Source organism: Danio aesculapii, chromosome 24, assembly GCF_903798145.1.
Source record: "Danio aesculapii chromosome 24, fDanAes4.1, whole genome shotgun sequence".
Taxonomy (NCBI): Eukaryota; Metazoa; Chordata; class Actinopteri; order Cypriniformes; family Danionidae; genus Danio; species Danio aesculapii.
In genome coordinates, this window is record NC_079458.1 from 21,887,432 (window position 1) to 21,908,642 (window position 21,211).

The 21,211-nt window shown below is 33.9% G+C and overlaps 1 protein-coding gene across 1 annotated transcript in view; it reads left to right on the forward strand.

The window, feature by feature from the left end:
• oxsr1b (oxidative stress responsive kinase 1b) overlaps positions 1 to 20,782 on the forward strand; it is an 86,975-nt gene extending 66,193 nt beyond the window's left edge. Inside the window, exons 7-18 of the mRNA XM_056450205.1 lie at positions 2,137 to 2,238; positions 2,349 to 2,482; positions 4,505 to 4,553; positions 6,269 to 6,334; positions 7,035 to 7,157; positions 9,910 to 9,942; positions 11,499 to 11,633; positions 12,019 to 12,077; positions 12,171 to 12,223; positions 15,981 to 16,049; positions 17,724 to 17,788; positions 17,875 to 20,782. Of these exons, the coding sequence (XP_056306180.1) occupies positions 2,137 to 2,238; positions 2,349 to 2,482; positions 4,505 to 4,553; positions 6,269 to 6,334; positions 7,035 to 7,157; positions 9,910 to 9,942; positions 11,499 to 11,633; positions 12,019 to 12,077; positions 12,171 to 12,223; positions 15,981 to 16,049; positions 17,724 to 17,788; positions 17,875 to 17,949 (963 nt within the window). The 3' untranslated portion in view covers positions 17,950 to 20,782. The remainder of the gene's footprint in view (positions 1 to 2,136; positions 2,239 to 2,348; positions 2,483 to 4,504; positions 4,554 to 6,268; positions 6,335 to 7,034; positions 7,158 to 9,909; positions 9,943 to 11,498; positions 11,634 to 12,018; positions 12,078 to 12,170; positions 12,224 to 15,980; positions 16,050 to 17,723; positions 17,789 to 17,874) is intronic.
• The last annotated feature ends 429 nt before the right edge of the window (positions 20,783 to 21,211 follow it).

A 21,211-nucleotide genomic window follows, 5' to 3' on the forward strand; every position in this document is an offset into this window, starting at 1 on the left:
AAAATATTGACTACCTCTGCACGCATAGAAAGGATTACATCACTGCATTCACAGACGTGGTTCAGACACTCAAAAAAAAAGACTCATGATGAAGTTTGTAAACTTTTGATTTTATTCAATTTGTTAGTTTTTTTATTTTGTTTATGTTGTCAGATTTCTTAGAATCATTCAAAATCTGCTAAAATCCAATACTGTTACATTTAATCAGTTAAAAGCTATGAATATGGTATAAGTATATCTAACTGTAAAAAAAACCTGATCCAGTAAGTTAAATTCTATGAAATTGGTTTATTTAGTCATAACTTTACTCAATTGGTTTACTTAAGCATTTAAAACACAATTGATTTATTGCATAAATCTTGTTCTTGTTTGTTTAAAGAGCCCCTATTATGCATTAAAAAGGGTAATATTTAGGTTTTAGGGGGTCTCCAACCACAGTCTGATATGTATGCAAGGTCAAAAAACACTTTCATTGGGTTATGCATTTATTTGTACCTAATTATTCCAACGACTCAACAACCAAACATCTGTTGTTATTGGTCAACTGCATTCAGCTTGAGACAGACAGAAATGCCCACCACAGCCTATCAACAATTTTGTAGTAGTCAGAGTGCAGAGAGTACGTGTGAGCCCAATAAATAAAAGCAGTGACACACATTCAGTATTAATCCACACAGTGGCAAAAGCTGAACTATTTTGAAACCTGAATGCCACCCATGTGTTGGAACAGCTGATGGTGGCCATAGCAATGACAAACGGCAGTGAATCGTGAGCTCACAACTCATTTATATCCGTAAACAAATCGGCATGCGGCGCGTTTTCAGCGTGGCATTAGACTATATATGAGAATATAAATAAATAACCAGATACAGTACAAGTGGTTACAAGTAACAAAGCACAAATAAATACCTAATTTGCAAGCTAGAGAAAACAAGGAGGCAACCATTTAATCGCACTTACACTTGTGAAATGGAGGAAGAAGCTGATCCATGAATGGTGTACTGTAAAGTTCCTATCAAGCTTTGATAAGGTACTGTACCATACAACAATAGTCTTTTCTGATCCTTCCTTTAACAAACGGCCGATGAATCCCCCATTGTAAGTGTGTAGATTGCTAAAGCACTCGTCAGAAAAATGACGGAAACACAGAACAAAGCTGGGGCAATAATGCTGAGGTATTTTTGCATACATAAACTTCAACCACTGACTCTTCATAGCCTCATCTTTGGGTAGTGAAAATAACACTAACTTTCCCTCACACTTCAGAGCACAGCATCTATGCGACTTGATTCAACCGGGATCTGCTACAGTGTTTGTCTTCATCTTTTTTTTTCTACAGTGTTTGTGGGCGGGGCGGGGGTTTAAATTTTCCCGAGTCTGCGCACGCAACGAATGGACGAGGCTTGAGTTTGTATCGACGTCATGCAGACTCATCTAGAGACTCGTTACAGCGACAATTCATTAGAACCACTATAAGTCGACTCTTTTAGAGATGAATCAATAGTTTTAAACACTTTCAGATTTAAACATCAGCTGGATATTTCACTTCACTTAGAGCTGTGTTACACACTACATGGAAGGTCAGTTTCAAAAATCCATAATAGGGGCTCTTTAACTAACAAATTTTAATCACATAAAGTTAATTAGTTCAATTATGTTAAAAGTATTTAATCCAAATGAAATTGTATATGCATATATTGTTAGGCCTAAAAAAAATTTAAGCGCAGAGAATGACACCCGAACATCAACAACCTACCTTCTCTTTTTAAAGTTTGCTATTGTAATTACTAACTGTACTATATAGTGTAGTTATGTGGTCTATATTGTAGTGATGTTGTCTAGTGCGCGTGTTCAAAAGGCATAACTTTGGATGGCGATTTGCAAGGTGGGACGCTTTCAGTGCTTTCAGGCTTACATTAGCATTTTCCAAGATCTCCTACTGCACCTTTTATTGAGTAAAGGCTTGGACCAGGAAACAGCTTTTCATAACAAGCGGATGTAGACTGAATTACACAGACAGTTTAGTCCTTTTATAGTCTAAAGACTCCAATGTGGTGTTAAATTGCCAGTAACCGCTGGCATCTGGATGCATATTTTTGTGTCAAGCGAACGTGTGAGTGTTTACTGTATGTGCAGGTCAAAGGTTACGACTTCAAAGCAGACATCTGGAGTTTTGGGATCACAGCCATTGAACTGGCCACAGGCGCAGCTCCGTACCACAAATACCCTCCGATGAAGGTGAGCGGAGAAAACACAGCTCCAGAAGCAATCCTACTGCTGTTTTACACACTAATGAGAAGCATGCTGTTTTTCTAGCACGCTTCAGAGATGTTTGTGTGCGTTTGCAGGTGTTGATGTTGACTCTTCAGAACGATCCGCCTTGCCTTGAGACTGGCATCACAGACAAAGAGATGGTGAAGAAATATGGGAAGTCTTTGAGGAAGATGATCTCGCAATGTTTGCAGAAAGAGCCAGAGAAAAGGTGCATGTTGATTTTGGGTCATCCTGTAATAATAATATGCAGGTACTGCTGTATATTTGTGTCTGTATGCTTTGTTTTTATTAAATATGCTTGATCAGAAATGTAGTATAAACATTTCGGTTATAAAATGGGATTAAAATTCACATTTAAACATTTGGCATACGCTGTTATCTTACAAATTGGGACAGTAGAAGTAATCAAAGCAACAAAAGAACAATATCAAATAAGTGCTATGACAAGTACTGAAGCTCACATTAAGGATATTATGAAAAAGTGGAAAAATTATTACAAAAGATTGTTAGTGTTAGTAGATAGATAGACAGACAGATACAGTAGACAGACAGACAGATAGACAGACAGATACAGTAGACAGACAGATACAGACAGACAGACAGACAGACAGACACAGTAGTAGACAGACAGATACAGTAGATGGATAGATAGATAGACAGACAGACAGACAGACAGACAGACAGACAGACAGATACAGTATATAGACAGACAGACAGACAGATACAGTAGACAGACAGACAGACAGACAGACAGGCAGATACAGTAGTAGACAGACAGACAGATACAGTAGATAGATAGATAGATAGACAGACAGACAGACAGACAGACAGACAGATACAGTATATAGACAGACTGACAGACAGGCAGACAGATAGATAGACAGACAGACAGATACAGTAGACAGACAGACATATAGACAGACAGATACAGTAGACAGACAGACGGACAGACAGACAGACAGATACAGTAGACAGACAGATACAGACAGACAGACAGACAGACAGATACAGTAGATGGATAGATAGATAGACAGACAGACAGACAGACAGATACAGTGTATAGACAGACAGACAGACAGATACAGTAGACAGACAGACAGACAGATACAGTAGTAGACAGACAGACAGATACAGTAGATAGATAGATAGACAGACAGACAGACAGACAGACAGACAGACAGACAGACAGATACAGTTGATGGACAGACAGACAGACAGACAGACAGACAGACAGACAGACAGACAGACAGGAAGACAGATACAGTATATAGACAGACTGACAGACAGGCTGACAGATAGATAGATAGACAGACAGAGAAAGTAGATAGATAGATGACAGACAGACAGTCAGACAGACACAGATAGGCAGACATACAGACAGATACAGTAGATAGATCGATAGACAGACAGACAGACAGACAGACAGACAGACAGACAGACAGACAGACAGACAGACAGGCAGACAGGCAGACAGACAGAGTAGATGGATGGATGGATGGATGGATGGATGGATGGATAGACAGACAGACAGACAGACAGACAGACAGACAGACAGACAGACAGACAGAGACAGACAGACAGATACAGTATATTTATTGATAGACAGACAGACAGTAGATAGATAGATAGATAGATAGATAGATAGATAGATAGATAGATAGATAGATAGATAGATAGATAGATAGATAGATAGATAGATAGATAGATAGATAGATAGATAGATAGATAGGCAATCAAATAATACAGAACAGATTGTATTTTTACATGATTTAAGTTATATAAAGCATATATGAATTCAATATTATGACTTTTCATTTTCTTCTGTGATGGCAAAGCTGACTTTTCACCAGTTTTTCAGAAATCATTTTAATAGGCTGATTTGGTGCTCAAGAAATATGTATTCTTACCAGACGTGAAAACAGCACTTTTGCAGCACTTATAATCAATAACATAACTCTGAAATGATCGTGCATACATTCTCTGTCACTTTTGATCAATTGAATGCATCCTTGTTAAATAAAAGTAAACTTTTGCTTTAGAAATGTAAATGTATGAGTATTTCTATGAGTACATTTCTATGAGTATGTTTCTGCATCCATTTATTATACAAGTTAAATATTTTAATTACACAAACCAAAGAAGTTTTGAAATGATGTTTATGGTGATATTCTGATGTTATTACACTTCTCTGAGTTACATCAAATGTATTTCAATAATGTTTGCTTTTTAGGCCGACATCATCAGAGCTCTTAAAACATAAATTCTTCCAGAAAGCCAAGGTAAGAGTCCTTACTAAAGAATGAGGTTTTTTTTGGCTTACTTAATTTTTTAAATATTACAGCAAAAAGGTCGCTGGTTCGAGCCTCGGCTAGGTCAATTGGCATTTTTTTTGTGGAGTTTGCATGTTCTCCCTGTATTGGTGTGGGTTTACTTCTGGTGCTCTGATGTCCCCCAGAGTCTAAAGACATGCACTATAAGTGAATTGAGTAAGCTAAATTCTCTGTAGTGTATGTGTGTAAATGGGAGTTTATGAGTGTTTCCCAGTGATGGGTTGTGGCTGGAAGGGCATCCGTTGCATAAAACACATGCTGGATGTGTTGGCGATGTGTTCCACTGTGGCAACCCCAGATTAATAAAGGGACTAAGCCGAAAAGAAAATGAATGAATTTATGCAAATGTTTGTGCATTATCTCTCTCTACTGTTTTTCTCTTACCACTCCGACTTAATTTCTTCTCTGTAGCTTTATGTTTTTCATAAAACAATTAATAATTGCTAATATTTTTCAAATTATTTGAGAAATCAATCCTGCATCGATTCTAAGATTTTCTAAATGGATCAGTATTCTTTCTTGAATCGATTCAGGGTTTTTAGCATCAGATTGCTCTCTAGGCTTAATTTAAACACAGATTGCTACGAACACTCCTGTATTTTGCCTAAACTTTTCAAGTGCTGTGTGTAAGCAGAGTACAGCTGTTTGTAAAGCATACAGCGCCATCTGCTGTTTAAAACTAAGCTCAGAATCGATTTAATAGAGAATTGAACTCTTTTTAAATGTCTAAGAAATTACGCAGAATCGATTCCACATTTTTTTATCTTAGCATTTTATATAAGGTTTTTATATGTTTAAGTTTGATAAATTATTTGAAGTCATAATTGTGTTCATGTTCATATATTGTAAAGTTTGATCAAATTGTTATGTGTATGTACGTCACCACCATTTCAAAGGATGATGTCAGGTATGATAAAAATATTCCAAAACGATCTGAAGTGAAATAAAGTACATTTGAAATTATGCTTTTTCTATTTTAATTAAATTTTCTAAATCTTATAAGAGTTGTGTAATGATCCTCCAGAAATCTCTTAGTATTTCACAAAAAAAATGGCATTCGGATTTGAAACAACTACAAAGGTGTAGTTCACCTAAAAAAAAAAAATTCCTTTGTTAAACACAAAAGAAGATACTTTGAAGAATGCTGGAAGCTGAAAGTGATTAACATCCATTGTACTTTTTTCTACCATGGAAGTCTATAACTGCTGGTTCCCAACATTCTTCAAAATACCTTAATTCTTATTTTGTGGTCAGCAGAAGAAAATAAAAGTAAAGATTAAATTAAGATTTTTTATTTTATTTATTTATTTTTTTGTGAACTATCCCTTAAATAAAAGCTGTGTGTGTACAGTAAAGCCTTTGCTTTCCCACATTTGTGTGAATCATTGTTGAGTGGAGTCCAGCATTCCTCTCATTACTGGACCATCATGTTGGTGTCCAAATTAAAGCATGGATAAGTATCACAGCATCCTCTCCTGTTGTCTGCCAAGTGCAATTTCCCTCTCTATTTCTCTGAAACAGACATTGAGAGCTCAGCTGTTTCTGCACATGCCCAGTAGGGGGCTGAACTTGAATGCCAGCCCATGTTGTGACTCAAACTTAATTGCTGCTTATTACCATAATTAAAACTAATATTTATTTATCTGTTCTATTTTGTTTGGCAGAATAATGAATTTCTGCAGGAGAAATTATTACACAGGGCGCCTACAATTACAGAGAGAGCCAGAAAGGTGAGGAAAATACTATTTATTGGGTATTACATTTAATTTATAACTATTAATGTAGTGTTTAATCTTTTTTAACATGTTAATAATGTTATTGTGCAGTGTTTTAGGTTTATGATAGATTAGTTTATATGTTACAATTATTTATCTAGTTGCAATGGTTATGTATGACACCAGAAATCAAAACCAAAATAAGTATAAATAAAAGTATTATTCTGTACTGCTTATGTTTTGTTATGATTTAGGCTAATTTTTATTTGTCTGTCTTCAGCACTACAAATTAAATTCCCATCAGGGACAAATTACTATACTTATTTAAGATATTTAATAAAATATTTATTAAAGTATTTATTTTATTTAGTAATGATTTTAATATATGTTCTAACATTTTAAATTAGGTTTTAAACCTTTCATGTTCATTTAAATTGGTGATGTATCCCAGTTTGTATATGTACAGCATTACAAATCAAAATCACAGTAAAAAAATCTATTTAAATGATCATTTTATACAGCTTATATTTATATTCAACACCTCAAAATGAAAGTTATGCACAATAAAATTCAAAACCTGTTTAAAATGGTGTTACATGTATTAATTAGAATTATTTTCTAATTACGTTATAGGTAAAAAGAGAACAAAAATATAAATGTAATTGAACTTTTATGATCATGCTGTATATGTGTGTGTGTGTGTGTGTGTGTGTAGGTACGGCGAGTTCCAGGCTCCAGTGGGAGACTTCATAAAACAGAAGATGGAGAGTGGGAATGGAGTGATGATGAACTCGATGAGGAGAGTGAGGAGGGAAAAGCTGCTGTCGCTGCCTTACGGGTAACACACACACACACACGCAACCACAAAAACACACTCATGCTTTCACTACCAATCAGTAGTACAGATTAAAAAAGCCTTTTCTGCTCACCAAGGATACATTTTTTTCTAAAGTAGAGTAAAAACTGTAAAATTATGAAGTAAAAATTACGATTCAAAATAACAGCTTTCTTATGAAGTGTGGTTTAAAATTTTATTATTATTATTCTCTGTGAAATTTCAGCATGATTATTCCAGTCTTCAGTGTTCTAGATTCACACGATTATTATATTACGATATTATTTTATATATTTTATTATTATTGTCAGTGATGGAAAGTGTTATGCAGCTTCGTATTTTTGTGCAAAATTGTTAAACTGTGCCATTCAAAAGTACTTATGAAGTGTATTTACTTTTATTTATCAAGGGCACGTTAAATAGGTTAAGATTTTTTACTTTTTGTAAGACTTTTTTATAGAAGTATACTTTCATTTGCACTCTTTTCATCAAAGAATACTAAAAAGTCAAATGTATCCGTTTGAATTATGAAGCAGCAAAAAAAGCTTTCAAAATTGATAATTATTGGAATCATTGTTAATGATTGAATACAAATAATAATTGTAATATTAATATAACAGTAAATCAGCATATTGCACATTGACACAGAAGACTGGATTAAACTCCGCTTTAAATCACAAAAATAAATGTCATTTTAAAAACAAAAACAGGTATTTTGTATGTAAATAATAATCATAAAATTGGATTTTTAAAAGAACTAAATAAATGTGATTAAATAAATGATAAATAATTAATTAGTTCAAAATAAATTATCTGAAATAAATTCTTAATTTGTTGTAAATCGAATAAATGAATTTGAAATAAAAGCCTTGGCGAGGAGAAGAGGCTTTTCAAAACACTGAAAAATGTGCTGATCCAGCGCTGGTCGTCTGTACACTCTGTTTGTGTTTGTAATGGTTTTGATCATGTGGCGTCTGTTTTTTGTTTGCCGCTAAAGGAGCAGCAGTCCAAGTCAACAAGACGTCAAGTCCGTTTCTCTCAGCCTCTCGAGCTTCCCCCTGCCAGGGTTGTTCAGTTTCCCGCTGATACAGATGGTTCACCTTAACAAGGAAGCACAATCAGTCACACACAGCACTTGCTAGTGTTCTGTTATTATACTTCAAAGGCTAAAACAGTATATGAGATACTAGTGCTGAGGTTACATAAGGGTGAACGTTGCACCTTCTCTTGTCTGTGATAATCTGGTATCCAAGCAAGAAATAATCAAGTGCTGTATAAAATCATTTAGATTGCTATGTGTGATAACTGGTGTTTCTTAACCTCGGCTTATATTCTGCTGGTCAAACGTTTGAAATATGATTTAATGCGTTTTTTCCTCTCTCTCTTCATTGCAGCATTTCTTTTCAAATGAATTCAAATTAGCTTCATTTAATTAAGTATAGAATTATAATTATAAACCGCAATTACTTGACTTTAGCATCATATGGTTTTCCTAATATTTACATGTTTTGTATTAAATGATCTTCCTAAAATGTTATTTTTGGCCTTACTTATGCTCCATGATAAAACTAGTTCCTAATTCTTACTATTCTGATTTTTGAAGACTATTTTTTACGTTTAATTTATATGTTTGTAAACAAATATTTTACAAATTTTACTGCGTTCTTGATCAAATCAATGCTGCCCTGATAAGCACATGAGATCTTTCAAAAACAGTACCAATCTCAGTTACTCCAAACGTTTGACTGGCAGAGAATATGAGATCACTTACCAAATGATATACTCACAAAGCTATTGAGCTTGACCATATGCTCTAATCTCAATAACTAAACTGTGATAAAGCAAAAACCGTGTAAATATACAGTTCTTATTGGAAAACAAAAATCATGGAGACTGGCTGTATAGTGACAGTGTGCTTCCTGGTCACCATCTGTATCATGTTTTTATCTTTAACTCTTTGACGTACTGACTAAATCAACTGCCTCTGATAACAAACCAGGTTGTGTTTAACAGCCTCATAATAAGACTTCTGCTGGTTGAGGAACTAACATGCATTATGGTCACTACATGATCTTTATTTTTCAATACGTTACCTGGTTATCTGGACAATAGCTTAGAAGTCATGTCATATGTTTTACTTTTTTCACTTTTTTATTTTATTTTATTTTTTTAAGTTGTAGGTTTCTGGGATGGTTCACCTAAAAATGACAATATTTTTGCTGAAACGTCAGAAAGTAAATGCTACAGGCACTTTTGAGAGTCAAAAAAGGACATACAGACAAAACTAAAATAATATACGTGTGGCTCATGATTATACATTGAGGTTTTAGGAAAAATAAAACCGCAAGAAATCTTAATGTAAATAATGTAAACACTTTTTACAGCATTATTACCTTTAATCCACAGCCTTGACAATCATATATATATATTTTTTTTGAGTGGTCCATCCCTTTAAATGTGTCTATTTTTCAAGAGTTTGGGAGTAAATTGAATGTATTTTTACACTGTTGAACAGAAGATGTTCAAGGCACATATTTGTAATTTGGTTGCATTTCTGAAATGTCTTGAATATTTGAATCTTGTTTTATTTTAATCTATGAAATATGTCAAATGAAGTACTCATGAAGGACCTTAACTCCCCGCTTCATTCTCTACTTCATTCAAATCCAAAGCTGAATTGCAGTAACCCCAACCATTATTTATTAATATCACAAGAGACTTAAGTTTGACCTTTGACCTCCTGTCTCTTTCACAGTCACCAAGAGTAAAAGAAGGAGAGAATGCAGAGGTACGTAGACATTCTAGTATATCTAATGTTTTTGTTTGCATGCAGTGGTACAGATATACGGCAGTGGGAAATTGCGATATACTGCATCTTGCAGTGCAGTGTCCTTAATAAAATTGATGTTCTTAAAACTGCTTTTTTAGGTATTTGCATCAGTTATTTATAAATAAGAATAATTTTAAATAATCTAATTTCAAATTCCAACTAAATGCAATGAAGTTTTATTATATTTCTTCTGTAGTACTATTATATTATTATATTCATTCATTGTGTAACAATGCGCACTCTACAGTAAGTGTACACTAACAGTGTTTATGTATTTATTAGTTAGCCAGTATTCAACTCCAGGCATATGGTTTTACTTTAACATTACTTTAATTAACAGAATTTAGATTTTAGAATGATCCTATTTTAGGTGGTTTTACTAAGTTTTTTCTTAAGCTTAGTCTCATTTTTAAGAAGATAGATGTCAGATTATAGCTGAAGAGAAAAAAGTTTAAAAAGTTAAATATATCAGAAGTTAGGGAAACAATAAATGTATATTTTATTTCATTCCATAAAATATATATATTTTGCAAACACCTGTTTTAGCTTTAGCTTTTGATAAATAATTAAAGCTAAATATCTGAACAAATCATATTCCAAATTTGAAGTTGATATCTCAAAAAAATGAGCTTTTAGTAAATTCATATTTAGTTTGCCCTGCAGTGCCATACATGACAACCAGGCATGAAGTTTCTATTGATTACCATACAAGGGTGCCCCTTATGTTTTGAATAATCTGAACCGTACTTTTGACAATATTTGTAAAATATTTGTAAATTCTAAAGCAATATAGAAAATTTGTTGGTATTTGACTTTAGCTTCTAAAAGATTTCTTTTCTTTTTCAAAGAATGTGTATTGCTGTAGCAAAGTAATGATTTACAAGTAATTACAGTACAAGTTAACAAATTGCTGTTGCACTGCACGGCAATATCTATCAAAATCAGTCACCAGATATGGAAACTAGAAAGTTTAAGCTTTCAAATGGTAGGTAATAGGTTGCCGTTTCGCTTTGTTTAGATAGTATTATTATTATCAGTATTATGGTTTAAAAATGTAACTATAATTGGTCCCACAGGATGTAGGGTGACACTAAATGTTTTTTAATCTATTACTCTTCCTACGTAACAAAAACAGTAGTTAAATATGTATTCAGAGGTCTCTGATCTTCCATCGAAAAATAGTTTGCCATGATTAGATTAGGATGTAATTGCAAAAAAGTGCATTAAACCTAAGCGTCTTGGTGTTGGGACGGTGACAGTTAAGGGGTTAAGGGCTGGTTAAGGATTAGGGTTTGAGTCAACAGTGTAAATATTGATACATCTAAAAAAACATTTCAGATGTAATTGCATGCAGATGTTTTTAATATATGTGCAGTGCATGTTTATATATGATAAGTACATTGTATCAAAGGATTTTTTTTTAAACTGTTGGTACAGAGTTAAAGACTCTTAATATAAAGAGGGTTTGTATAATATTTATGTGTGTGTGTGTCTTTGTGTGTCCGTATTTGTAGGTCTTCCAGCCATTTGGCAGTCATCTCCAGCCTGAACTACCTCAAGCTGCTGGGCAAAGTCCAGCCAACACTCAAAACACTGGCCAAACTACAGGCCCGTCACAGGCTCAGAGCACAGCTGCAAACCCCACACAGGTACAAATAACAACAATCAAATATCACACATCTATGGGGCTGTTTACGCATGCTCACTTCTTGTGTTTTTTGGGATCCATAGCTATTCAGTTGTGAAAAGGATGGGTGTAAATGCCCACCAAAATGCATTGGAGACCAATATAAATCCATTCACTCAGACCACTTCAGGAGGTGCTCCTGGATGCAGTCCATCTGATTGTTTAAACTACATATCTACATTTTTCTCTACACTAAATGTAAAAAAATAAATAAATGTAAGAGTGCGTTATAGGATATATCGCATAGTCAGAAGTGACCAGGTGTAAACAGGCCCTATGACATCCCTGTTTCAGTTCACATTCAGTTATTGTTCTCTTGCTCATCACCATCTCTGTGCTCTCTTTAGGCTCCAGCTCCAGGAGGTGATGCCTCTCAATCTCCAATCAGTTTAGTTTTAAGGTTAAGGTACGATGTGTTTGCTGTTTATATGTTTGGAATCATTTATTATTGATGATACGAGAGCAGCTGATGGTTTGTGTTTCTCCTCCTGTATTGCAGAAACTTGAAAAAGGAGCTGAATGACATACGATTTGAGTTCATGCCTGGAAGAGGTAAGAGTGTAAAGGCTAATAGTCTTTTGACACTAATTATGTCTGTGTTACACTCAACATACAAAGTGTTTAATTGTAACTTATTTTGATTTGTCTTTGCAGTATTTGTTCTTATTTCATGTAATTCATATTTTTAATCAAAATTTATTTGAACTTCCTCTCCCTCTTGCAATGACTTCTCTACACTGATGATGTGTGTGAAGACAATCACATACGTGTGACCAGTAGCAAACCAAAACAATCAATTCGGTTTCTGAAATCAAGCTCAGCCCTTCATTTTATTTCTTGATTGTGAAGCAGTTTCACTCAGAAGCATCACAATAAATACAAAAAGACTACCACAACTTCTGTTACATTCATATTTTAAAGAGACATTCCTCCCAAAGATGTATAGGGAGTTTTGCACTAGAGGAACTTTTTCATGGTTCCTAGAACTATTGACGGAAGCATGCATTTGTCAGTGCACTCACACCGCAGGAACTGAAATCCTCTTCCATCTTAAACATCTTAAGAGAGCATCTTAGAAGTAAAGTCTAGATCGGACACGCCGCCAGCCGGAGGTGCGATACGCACATCAATAAAGCAGCATTTTTTTTAATGACACGGTATAACAATAATTAATATTTTTACAGTACTGTGACGGTTGGGTTTAGGGTTGGGGTGGGGGTAGACGTTAATAAAATAATATTTATTGGGTAATTTAATAGATGGCATAAATAATACTTGGTACAGCTACTGTTTTTACATTACTGTGATGATTGGGTTTAGGGTTGGGGTGGGGGTAGACGTTAATAAATGTGAAATGTAATAAATAATATAAATAATTCTCGTTAACTTCCGGCCGCAACCATATCCGATCTAGCAACAACCTATCTTAGGGGCTATTTACACAACAACATTTTCAGACAACAACTGGAAACTTTTTTGAATGCATTTTGCCTGTTTGTTTACATGGAAACAGTGTTTTTGTATAACTGAAAATGCATAAAACGGTTGCAAAGTTTATGTTTTTGAAAATGCCACTGTTGTCTTGTCCCTGTAAACACCCAAATACATGAGTCTTTGAAAACGATGACATCAGGCACATGCATAGTATGTGCTTAGGGAGGTGTACTGTAGATTAACGGCAAGCATAAAAACAAATACACAACAGATGATGGAGTATGTGGTAGTGTTGTTGCTCAAGTGTTTCCTAATAATTCATCAGCAAAGGGTGAATTTACTTCACATTCCAACCAACAGCAGAGACGCATCTTATACACAAATTATACATACACACAAGCGCAGAGACTTCCTTACAGGTAATGTTTACAAACAATGTAAGGTGACGGTGCCAAAAACTGGCCTGATATAGGTAATATAGCATTTTTGGCCAGTTTTTGCGCCTCTGTAAAGGCAGATTGGATTGAAAATATGAAATGTTTTAAAATGCAAAGCATCTGAACCAAAATATTTTTGCCCACATCGTTGCCATGTAAATATAATTACATTTTTTTCCCGTCATCAGATTAGGAAACTGCTGCACTACTGCATGCATTACCTTGCAAATGAGATTAAGGAAAGAGCAGGTTTCAACAATGATCGTCTCATTTAGAGTTATTTAAATTAAAAACAGTCTTCCTTTAAGAAACTGAGAATCAGGATGACAAAATCATCACTGTGAATCATTTACATTACATTTAGTACACTGCCACGTTTGGTCATAAGATATTTACATGACACAAGCAAACTTCTCCACTCATTCTTTGCTAAGAAGTGTGGTTATTTTTTTACACCATCAATCACATGCCTGCTGTGTTACTGGCCACTGTTTAAAGGGACAGTGTGTAATATTCACCACTAGAGGGCGCATGTTCACAACAAACAAAGGCGTAGTTTGATGAAGGCGTGCCTGAGTGTGGGATCTTGGTAGTTGAATGAGCTGAAGTATTCAAAACTTAACTAAAGCTAAACTATTCAAAACATTTGAAGGAAAAGCACATATTAACATATTAAAGTGTCTTTGGTGTTTCCCTGTTTTCTATAAAAACAGACCAGAAATCGAGGGTGCATGGCATCATTTGTAGAAAAAGATCCAAAGAAAATCGTCACACTGCCACTTTAGCTCGCAAAAAGTCTAAAATGTCACAACGTTTCGACCGACATGGTCTTTCATCAGGTCTGATAACCATCAGGTCACCTGATGAAAGACCATGTCGGTCGATACGTTGTGACATTAAAGACTTGTTGAGAGCCAAAGTGGCAGTGTGCCGATTTTCTTTGGATCTTTTTCTACAAATGTTTGTTTTTGATCAAGCACCTGCCTTTGAGATTTTCTAGATGTGCGCACATTGCTGTTTTTTTGCATGGCATCATTAACATTGTGACACAGCACATGGTTCGTGTCAGTAGTTAAATTTTCCCTGAATTTGAACATTCTTCAAACAGGGTATCCGCGGTGTGTTAAAAAGTCTTAAATCTCAAAAGATAAATTTTAGGCCTTAAATCTACTGAAATGTTGTGTTGTGGGTCTTAAATCTTTTTATTTGTTCATGTAAAACTGGCTATTAACACCAATACAATCACCAACAAAACTTGTAACTTTTTATTTACAATTAGCATTTAATTACATGCTTTACCGTCACATTTGCTTAAAAGTTCTCCATTTATTTATTTAATCTTGAGGATACTGACCTGACCTGAGACTGAAGCAATTGGCAGCTATGTTTGGTTCTATTCTTGGTAAGGGTTTTAGGTTTTGTGGATGAATATATTTGAAAATTAATAAAACAAAATATTCAAACAAAATTATTATTAGTAGTATTATAGTTTTGATCATTTTTATAGGGCAAGGGAAAATCCTTTCTAACCGGGATATTTGAATAAAATCCTTAACATGTATGAGTCTAAAATGTCATTCAAAATGTCTTAAAATTTAGGGAATTTAAGACTTTGGTGAAACCTGCAGAAACCCTGTTCAAAGCATTTGGGGTAATGTTAGTACATTAGTCAGCAAAATATAGAACACCATTCTAGTACTTTTGGATATTTCAATAATTAAATTTTTCCATATTGTACTTTTTAATCACCTTGTTTTGATTAGCGTTTACATAAGGTAAGGTTTAATTGATATATTGGCAATACTATGCATTGCATGTACAGTAAAATCAATGTCAATGTCATTTGTCAATGTCATATTGAGTCCAAAATGTTATATCCAAAATGTTTAATGCAAAGTGTGTGCAAAGTTTTTTCTTCCACAATTCTAAACCCACTGAATAGCTTGGTTGTCACGTTTGTCAAGGGCAGCAAACATCTCAATTAGTATGGTTTACCACACACTTGGCCAGTTCTTTTGTCTAACTTTTTTCTTTCAAGAGTCGGTTCCTGTTTTTTTCAAGCGTCAATTCCTGTTTATCTGCCCTACAGCAAAGAGCCAGAGGCAAATCAAGGTTAACATTTTTCTACCCTCTCAGATGTCAAAGAGCCTCAACTCGCTGTATCTGCATTTCTTCAGTGGCTTGTTGAGTTCCTCCAAAATAAAGCATTTGGTGTCATGCGTGATTAGATGGTTCTTCTGCCCGAACACATCTTCATGCTACTGTGTGTTATCATGATGTGTGCTCCATCAGCCATTAAGTTGTCAGCCTCGTTCTGGAAGATCTACTGCCTTGTCAGGTCAAATATTCAGGAGGTTGTAATCTGCCAGTCTTGGTCTGTTGGTTTGAAGGAGTTATTCTGAAGTGAAATAAATCACGGATGTTTTCTCTCTGTGTAGATACGGCAGATGGGGTTTCTCAGGAACTGGTATCAGCTGGCTTGGTTGATGGGAAAGATTTAGTTATAGGTAATGATGTGTGTGTGTGGATGCGTGTTGTATACAAGAATTAAAATAGATTAGAATTGACAATGTTATAATTTACAACAAAACAAAAGATTTTCATGAAAATAAATAATATCTTTTTGAGCTTTGTATTTCTCATACATTTTAAAGTGTCCGTAAAATTAAGCAATGCAATGTTTTAACACTGAAATTAAGATGTTTATTCAGTAGCAAATTGTCAAATTAGAATTATTTATGAAGGTGACAATAAATTTAGCCTTCCCCTCATGGGAAATTCTACCAGAAGCGTGCATTCCTTGAAATAAAAACATAAACACAGTGAATAAAAAGCACTTTACCCCCCGCAAAAAAATCTAAAATGGACTGATGGTTGATTTCTGTTGTTCTATTAAGTGATATGTCATTCATTTATGACATTAACTTCAGAAATAGCAAGTTTAAGTTGTTATCATTCACATCTATTGATTAAAAACAGGAAATTCTTAATTCATTTTTTAAGTAAATAGTATTTTACAATTATCCCCATGTTTCTGTCAGTCATGGGCATTGCTTGGCCTATTTTAGGGGGGCTATAGTTCTTTACAATTCGTGTGGCATTAACTATACCATACAGTCTTGCACAGAAAGGATTGAACACAGGGACAGAAGCACTTAGAGAATGTACTCGTTATAAATGTCACTGAGTCACTAACAGAGATAGAAACATCAAGTGTTGTCTAGTATTTAAAAATACTTTTTATTTATTATTATCATTCAGATTGTGAAGTATGTGAATTTACCTGTAAGTTTAAAAATATATATTTTTATATGTGTCATTAGAAAAATTTGAAAAATGGCAGTTTATTTATTTAATAGATGGAAAGAAAAAATGCACTTGAATATAGAAAGTGGTTTTTACTACAGTAAACAGGTGGGTTGAGCCTATTTGGCTTATTCAGAAGTCAAATGGCTATGCCTGTCTATGTAATACAGTGGAATACTAGTATACAACCCATATTAAACAAACATTTTTAAGCGTATTACTATTAAATTACTACTTATAAATGTAATATTAGGCTTTATATATATATATATGTTTGTGTGTGTGTATATATATGTGTGTGACGTGACATCATTTGACAAAGAAGAATTTGACATTGACATAATTTGACAGTGATCAAGGATGCATTCTCTCATTGTATTGGATGATTTTATACTTGTTTTTGAGGAAGACCAGCTTAAATCTCAGGCCCTGCCACATGTTTTCATAAGTAAAAATGTGTGTTTCTGGTAGAATGTCCCTCATAATAATATCCATTTTGATACATAAAAAAAAAAAAAAAAAAAACATTTTTAGTGGTAATTATACTGGGTGAGCTATATATATATATATATATATATATATATATATATATATATATATATAATTTTTTTATTTATTTTTTTTATTATTGCTATTATTATTTTAGTTGTGTTTTCTCATACCTATTATTTATTTTGTATTTATTTATTTTCAGTTTGATGTTTTAAACCAAAAGAAAATGTTAAAACAATTAAGTACTTTCGTATATTTTAAGTTAATATAATGTTTTTATTTCAGGTAACAAAATTGGTTTTAGCTTTCAAAATTCTGTTTCGAGCCTAATTAATTCTTCAAATCTATTTCATTTCCTAATCCTAATGTTTTTATCCATCCAGTGGCTGCTAATCTGCAGAAGATAGTGGAAGAGCCTCATTCCAATAAAAATGTCACATTTAAACTGGTGAGTGTCAACATCAGTTCAAAGCATCAGTTTCTCTCTGACTCTGTGTAATCTTGCAGTAACGGGTGTCCTGTGCTGCTTCTCAGGCCTCTGGAGTGGAGGGCTCAGAGATTCCGGATGACGTCAAACTCTTGGGATTTGCTCAGCTCAGCATCAGCTAAACTTGAGCTCTGTGCGGGACCATGACTTGCCTACAAATGTGAAAACAAACCAACACTACCAACAAAACCACACATTGATATAGATTTTTCTCCTCTTTCAATTGCCCTAAAGAAACCACTGTTGCCAAAGAGAAAAAGCGCCAGCCCATAGGATTACAAATGGAGTTGCACAAAGAATTTGTAGGAATCCATTAAAATAAAGTTTACCATTTCTTCGTACAAGGATGCAATTATCACAACCGGATACAACCTTAATATTCTTTTAATGCTTCTCTTCCTTTGTTTCTCTGTTTGTCCTACATTCTGAATTGATGCCCTAATAATGAAAGCTGTAAAAACGCCTCCATTATAACTACTGAGTGCTTATTAGGGAGTAAAACTCAAAGGGTTTATAGAGAAAATTGGGTTTTGCTATAGCAGTTTTTATTTTTTCTATGGCTTTAAAGAGCTAGCATGTTTTATCAGACTGCTTGCATTATTTACTAAAGAGATTATTCACCTTGAAATGGTCATTTAGAATCATTTACTCATCACATGCTCCAAACCCATAAGGCTTATTTATTTTTAAAACACAAATGAAGATAAAAAAATATATATTTGAGAGATTTTCATCCCTCCTCGGAAAGTCTGTTGAACCTAAATGCTTCAATATATGTTTATAAACCCAAATGAATTGAGTGTTTAATGCAAGCTTTCTAAAGACACAATCACTTTATATGATAGACAGGTTTAGTTCAGGCTTCTATTCACATATAAACGTTGGTCAGCGAGCAAAGTTTACAGTATTCATATTTGGTCCTGGAAGCTCAGTCATGCTTGCTTGACACGTGTGAGCCAATGAGGTTCATTCTTGCATGTCACATGTTTGAGCTTTCTCAAGAACCAATAAGGTTTGTTCCTGAATCAAGTATATTTGAGCTTATGTTTGATCAATGTATACTTGTGCCTAAGTTAGGTCTGTTTATATGAAGCAATCAAGACTTGTATAAAACTGATTGATTCATATGGCTTTAATATATTTTTAAGGATTCTGAAAGGTTATTTTACCCAAAAATGAAATTCTGTCATTAATATCTCACCCTTATGTTGTTCCAAACCCCTGAGTCTTTCAATCATCTTCAAAATAAGACATTTTATATGAAATATGAAATTCTAGCTCCCTCATCCTCCATACACCGGAACGGTCCTGAGATGTTCAAAGTCCAGAACAGGAGTTAAAAACATTGTCAAATCATTCCATGTAGCTTCAGTGGTTCAACTGTAATCATACAAAGCTCCAAGAACACTTTAGTGTGGCAAAAACTGTAAAAATGACTTAGTTCTGCAATGTCTTCTTCATCAGATCCGGCTTTACTACTAGTACAGGCGATGCTTGTATGTTATATCGCCATATTGGACAGTCATTTTTACCATTTTTTGCACACAAAGTTTTTCTGGAGCATCATATGATTGCAATTGAACCACCGAGGTCGCATAGAATATTTGACAATGTTTTTGATTCATTTCCTGATCTTTTCAGGACCCTTGCTATGTACGTAGTGTCAGAGAGCTGATAAGAATGAAAGTCTCTGGGCATTGGAACGACATGAGGGTGAGTAATTAACTTTTTTGGGGGGTGAACTATCCCTTTAAAGCATGTTTTGAATGAACATTTTTAGTGGAGGGACAGAAATCTCTTATATTTTATAGTTATCTCTTATATCTGTTGTATTAAAAATATCCATTTGCATTTTGCAGATGAATAAAAGTCGATTAAATAAAGCCAGAATATAATTTTTGTTTTTCAAAAACAGATCCTTTAAGCTACAGAATTTGGTTGAAATTTTAGCAATTGTGCTTGTTTAGCTAAAAAAAAAGACATTTAGTTTCTCGCCTTTCATTGCACGCTGGCTAGCACATTGTAATTTCCGATGCGCCACAGATTTCAAATGTAATGATGTGTTCAGTGTCATCGAGCCTCATCAAACACTCCTAAAGGCTGGTTTCATTAGACTTACTCGTTTTCACTTTTTTAACTGTCTCATTGTGGGCACATCTGCAAATATTGCTATCCCATGCTGCTCTAAAAGTTATTGCCTTAATGTTTCTACAAGCATATCGCTCTATTTTTAGGATTTCCATTCATTTGTGCAGTTTGGTTTTAATATCTCTGTTACTTCTGCTCATCTATTGGAAAGTATCTCTGTCAGTGATTTTTCTTTGTTGAAAAGCTGAGGTACCGTTGGTGTTTAGCTTTTTCTGCTCTGGATTTGAAGTCTTTCATGTGTATTTCTGAACTCGATTGAATGTGTAAATAATGTCATTCGCCATTGGTTTGATTTTATATGGGATGTTTCACTCATGGCCTTTGTGTTCTTTATAAATAAGGTGACTGGAGGAGGTGGCGTTCACTACTAAAGACACATTGTGAGTTTTGTTGGTTTGTCTTTTTGCCTTTAATCACAGCGGGACCTTTGGTTTAAGTTAGATTGTCTACTTCACTTTTAAACACATCTCCGCTACTTGTGTGCAAAAACAGCCTGGAATACTCTTCAGTATCTTATAGCAGTATTTCATCAGACTTTTTTATTATTATTATTATTATTTCACTTTGCCATTTTTAATATTTTATATATAAATACTCAACTCATTATTCAATAATTTAAAAGCTTTTTCCTACTTTATTTTTCCAGTTTTATTGGGAAGATGCAAAAGAGAAATGCTGATGTAAGTAGGACTGATAAAAGGAAAGCTTTAATAACGCACAAGTTTTTTTTTCCTTGTTTTTTTTTTGCAATCAACACTGCTGTCCACGAAAGAATAGAACAATGTTAATAAAGTTGCTTGCATTGAAGAGGCGAGTTTTGCTTTGAATAAGGAATTTTGGAAAGTGAAAGTGTGATGCAGATCTGTGGTCAATGTTATTATATATAATAACAATAATACATAATATTTTCATAATATATATAATTTATAAAGTCACACTAGGTCCTTGCCAAACTCCTTAAAGCAGAACAGGGTTGCAGTAGTCTTTATTCAGTTTACTATAAGCAATAAAAATAAATAAGTTAAAGCAAAAACAGTCAGTAAAACATTGATTTATTTTTATTTAGTTTATATTTTCAATTTCTTTTTTATTTTAATTTTAAGGCATGTTTTTAAATGCTTTAAAATCAATAAAGCATTCATTTAAAAGGTGCTTAAAATGTCTCTTTATTAACTACAGTATAAATATATTACTGTATTTACATATTGCGATTACACAATATCTAATACAGATTTG